General features: G+C 36.5%; 1 protein-coding gene across 1 annotated transcript in view; it reads right to left on the minus strand.

Moving 5' to 3' along the window:
* Positions 1 to 4,786: 4,786 nt before the first annotated feature.
* The window catches only part of LMTK2 (lemur tyrosine kinase 2), a gene marked incomplete at its 5' end in the record, with an annotated part of 20,474 nt that continues 19,854 nt past the window's right edge, over positions 4,787 to 5,406 (minus strand). Inside the window, one exon of the mRNA XM_010186182.1 lies at positions 4,787 to 5,287. Coding sequence (XP_010184484.1) covers positions 5,259 to 5,287 — 29 coding nt within the window. The remainder of the gene's footprint in view (positions 5,288 to 5,406) is intronic.

Here is a 5,406-nt window from a genome sequence, read left to right on the forward strand (position 1 = left end):
CTCAGGGGCCGCCCCGCAGAGTAACGGGTCCGGGGACGGGAACCCGGCCTCTGCCAGGGCCCTGACCGGACCCCACGGAGGGGGATGGCAATTGGAGACAGCGGCCAGCACAGGGGCTCACGGTTTCAGAGGGTTCCAGGGCTCCAAGTGACAGCAGAAGGGGTTTGGGAGGCAGCACTCTCAGCCAGTGCTGCCGTGTGCGTGCATCTAGGAGCTTCCAACAGAGCAACAGACGCTACGCAAAAAAATGCAGGAGGGGCCAGCCTGGTACTCACTTCAGCAGGTGGGATGTCCTCGGGTGGAGGAGGTGGCAGTCTGGCTCAGGCATGTGAAACAGGCCCATAGACAAAGCGCCTCAACCTCTTGCAAGAAGGTGGCTGATGATAAAGATTGCAAGTGCTCAATTTCTTTTATAATAGGTTCTATATAACATGACCAGTTCAGTGCCATGGAATCTTTTACACCTGTTCTCAATGACCACTGTCTTGGTCAAATTTCAGCCCAGTAGTTACATTTTACCTAATGAACTAATCTTGATACCACATTCCCTTTCCCAGGTCTCCACAGCTGCCAGGACTCAGAACAGCTGCAATGCCATGTGGGGGCTTCCACAACAGCCTCCATTAACTGCTGACATCCCTGCAATGTGTCATCACAACAGTAACAGGTTAAGAGGAAAAAATAGCACCCTCCTCTTGCCTCACAGAGTGCCCAGGCTCAAAGAGCCTCAAATCTCATGTGAAAGCAACTACCAATACACACAAGTACAATTACCTGGCAATCTTGGGCCCATTCAGCACATGCACGTAGATTAAGAAAAAAAAAAAGGAAACACCACAAACCAACCAAACCCCACAACAATAAAAATCATAATCTAGAAATAAATCCAGTGAATACCGAGAAAAATAATCATTAACCTATTTTCGGAAGGGTACGCGGAAAATCTGAAATCTCCATTTTTCCGACAGATGCTTAATTCTAGGATTAAAAGTAGTATTAAGCTTTTAGAACTACACTGTTCATATTTCAAGCATTCCTTCTCTACTGACTGAATACACATTACCTGAAGTTCACACAAAGGTGATGTTAGAAGAAATTTAAGGTGACTAACAGTGTATTTAGTGTAGAGTAATCTGCTGGAACTGTAGCTTTGGGCTTTTGGCACTTTCTCAACCTCTGGACACTAACAAATATATCTTACAGTAGAACTATACTGTGGACCTGATGCATTGCTGGGATCTGTTTAAGAATGAACAAACAGACAAAGAGATTATAAATATATAACTGTATTTTATTTTTCATATTAAATATTTTTAAATTACAAGCAGTTTCTTGAATCACACTATGCATGATAATCAATATACAGTAGAAATTACAATTTAAAAATGTACACAATTTAAAGACATTTTTGACCTGAAATTTCATTAACTATGATGTATTGCCATAAACCTCATACCTGTATTAAATTACAATAGGAAAACCTCATACCTATGATTTTATTACATAGTTTCTCATTTACAAATAGAATTAAACATTATATATACACACATCAGTACCATTTATCATTTAAGTTACACCTACATCTGTGCAAGTTCAAACAATTTCATAAACAAAACTGTAAGTCATATTCAAGTTTCTGAAAAACAGGCTGCTGGTATTACAAATACTTATTTTCAATAAGTTTATATGATGTTTGACTCTCCTCTAGATTTTTTTCCAGTCTTGTACCAAAACCGTTAACATACAAGGATATTTCTGTATGACTTAAAGCTGAAGTAATTTTGTATACTCCATTCTTATTTAAGGCTATTTCTTATAAGGCTAATATACTTGGATTCCACCTTTCACCAACTCCAACAAAAATAGCCACGTCACTAACACCTGACGATGCTGACATTTGAGCATAGTGCTTAATCATTAAAATAAAAAGTCTTTCTACCAACCAGCTCTCTCATGAAAAAGACTGAGTACTACACATAGAAATCTGCTAAAAAATACTGATAAAAAGAATGAGGCTTAAATGGCTTTCATTAGTGCATCAACAAGGATATGAGAAAATGTTTAATACGCTCATTTCCATGAAAATGGCAGTTTCCATAAATGCAGTTATACACACAACATATCTGCAGCTCGGGGATTTGGGAAAGTACAGGTGTTTCCATTAAATCTGGACAGTCTTCTCACTCCGTTGGCTTCTCACTACAGATCCTCATTTTTGAACAAACTTCCTTAGGTGGGAAAATCAGATCTTTTAAATAACTTTAGTAGCCAAATTGAGACAATAACGCCTTCGTTATCCAAATAATCAAGGTATTCTACTAGAGAAGGAATTAAAATGTAACCAATCCTCATAATAAACCATTGAAAATAGATACATGTACTTCTAAAATGGAAACCGTGCTTAAGTAGCTAGTGCAAGAAATTATACAGAGTTTTTAATGAATGGTTTGTAACATATCCCCTAATTATAATGTAACGTGTTGGAATTACTAATTCATCTTCGTTGTGCCACTGACTGCTAGGCAGGTATTTAAATATTGCTAGTAGTTGATCAGCTTTTTAACTATAAATTTTCCCAAAAGAGACCTTTTATATTATCGCAATCCAGCCTAATGACTACTAAAATTAAAATTTATCATTTAAGTGAGGTACATCAACTTCAAATATTTTTTTCTCTTAATTGTACAGCTAAAAAAAGGACATTACCTTGCTTAGTATCATACACATCCCAGCTCATTTTGGAAAAAATGCTCCTTTGGCAATTCATTAGCTATGAGCCCATTTGGACAAAGGAGTAAACCTTCACTTCCTAAGAAAGATTTTATTTTAACCCGGATTGAGAAAAAAAACCCTCAGATTTCCATCAAGCAAAGGAAATTCCTGATGTGCAAGATAGTAATTCTGGAAAATCAGACGGCAAGGAACAAAAGCACAACCAAACTCTAACATTCTGGCGTATAAGCTCTTATTTAATATCGGACTATATTTTAAATAAAATTATTATAATTTAAGGGTGAACTCCAGGTCTGATACAGTAGTTTTTTCACCACACAAGGCAGATAAGCCCACATGCTTTATGGACCATTATGGAGTTTAATTCTTACTATGGTGAGAATTATAGAAGTCAGATGAGATACCTTAATCTCGTTGTATCAAGGACTTCAACATTGGTATTACGGAATTTCTAAGCAATAATTTGTGTACAAAGTCTATTACTTGTATTTTAAAATATTGAGTAGCGCATAGCTTCCTTAAGCCCTCTACAGTATACACTGTAAGCCTGTATTAAGAACTACTTGGCTTTGCCTCTTAAATCATGTTTTGGGAAAAGTCCATGAAAAATTCAGTTCCTCACTTCATACTGAAGAACGGCTCTGACTAGCTCTGAACCTGAGTGCCCCATCAGAAGTTACCTCAACGATACATTGGCAACTTTAAATAACATTGTAACTAAACCGTTCCCTTTTCATTGCTACGGAAAAACCATTCTGGAAAAGGGCTAAACGATGCCCGGAAAAAAATAATTTACATATTCCTGTCATTTTAAAATTTACTTTAAAAAAAAATCAAAATGCATATAGAGGTATACAAAAACAAAACTTTACACATCTGCAAATATCTAGTCCTCCCATACTTTGCATGATGAAAATTCTGATGACTGGATCTGAATACAGAGAACTTGGACTACCATTATAGTGAAGCCCTGCCAAAATAGCCACTACATTACAAAGTACTTCGTATTTAGTACGTTTGTATTTTAGCACACTAAAATACGAAATGCAAAGCCAGGTAAACCGTTCCTATCAGTGTTTCCTACAGATCCACAGCTGCATAAGGCATTCCAAGAGGTCAGGGATTTGTTTCTCAACTGAACTTGCTTTGGAGTAGTAATTTTTTTTATCCGAGCAGTTTAAAGGGTTGAACTAGCTAAATGCATGACAGTATAAAAGTTAAAAAACCCACATTATAATCACTTCCCTACAGACAGCATCAGAGCAAACTTTACTGTATTGCATCTTTGGGTCAGTATGCATTTCAAGATGTACCATGGAGCCTCACAGGCATCTTAAAATAGGTCTGGCCTTATAAAGGTTGCAAAATTGGGCATTAACCATTAATCTAATTCTTAATTGTCATAAGATCACTGAGAGGTAGATTTACCACAGGCCTCTGAATGGCAGCTGCAATCTGCAGTCAGCAGAAGAGTGAGCTTCAAAATTCACAGAATGTGCAACTTAAGGGCCAAGCAGGTCCAAATCCAGTCTACTGAAATGAGGCTTTTTATAAGATTCATAAATTCCACAGTTTTGGACAGCCAATTTTTCTTCTCTCTTCAAGGCAGAAATTGTAATGAAAACTGGAAGGCCCTTTATTACGATATAGTCAGATGCTATTACAGTTTAAGCAGTCAGTAGGATCATATTCAGGAATTAAGAGACATTATCTCATCTAAAAATTCCAGAGTATATGATATATTCTTTTCCAGTTTCCTATAAAACATAAACACTAACAACCAATCTATAATCATTATCATTTAGAAATGGTACTGAATATAAGATTCCAGCAAGTTTAACATAACACTCTGAATTTATGTACGTTTTACAAGTACCGTGCATAGCAAAGGCTACAAAAAGGACAAATTAAACTGGATAACTGGGCCAATTCAACTTGTCATATTTTCCTTGAAAGATTTAAGATTTTGATTCTGTACATCATCAGGAAATAAAGGAAGAATAATCCATAGTGCAACTGTAATAAGCAAAGTAACATGTAGTGATATCTTTCGAATAAATATGGCTCACTACTGATCAACTATCATTCATACAGTTTCAGCAACACAGCCACCTGTTGCACAGGACAGTTATACACAATTCTACAACAGGTGTATGTTCAAATAGGTATTGAACTACATGGAAAAATATAAAAAGAATATTATACAATCTCATACATAAACCAGACTGTAGTGTAATTGCTTTACTTGTTTCTTAAGTTATCTGAAAAATACTTCAAGTACTTGAAAACAGCGGCAGAATAGTCTTTCAATGAAACGCAAAATTGCACTGATTTAAAAATACATTACAAAGTTAAATACACATTCAAATTAATGTCCTGATTTAACATTGCTTTCAGTGTTTACTTTCATTTCGTGGTACTTCTTTGATTACCTGTGTCACTCCAGGAAGATCCAGAGTTCAGATAAAGAAGTTCCACAAAGTCTGTGTGTTTTATGCACGTAGTCTGAGCAAGTTTTAATTCATTTAATCTTTTTCTCCATCTTCACTGCTTCCTGTAAGTAGAGGAAAGGTCATAAGGCACAGTGAGATTCTCCTGCACAACCCTCATTTCTTTAAGACTCTTCCTACAACTTGGCATTCTGCTGTTTTGCACTTCCAAGTTTCGGTTAAT

This window comes from Mesitornis unicolor, unplaced genomic scaffold, assembly GCF_000695765.1.
Source record: "Mesitornis unicolor isolate BGI_N332 unplaced genomic scaffold, ASM69576v1 scaffold46926, whole genome shotgun sequence".
Classification (NCBI taxonomy): Eukaryota; Metazoa; Chordata; class Aves; order Mesitornithiformes; family Mesitornithidae; genus Mesitornis; species Mesitornis unicolor.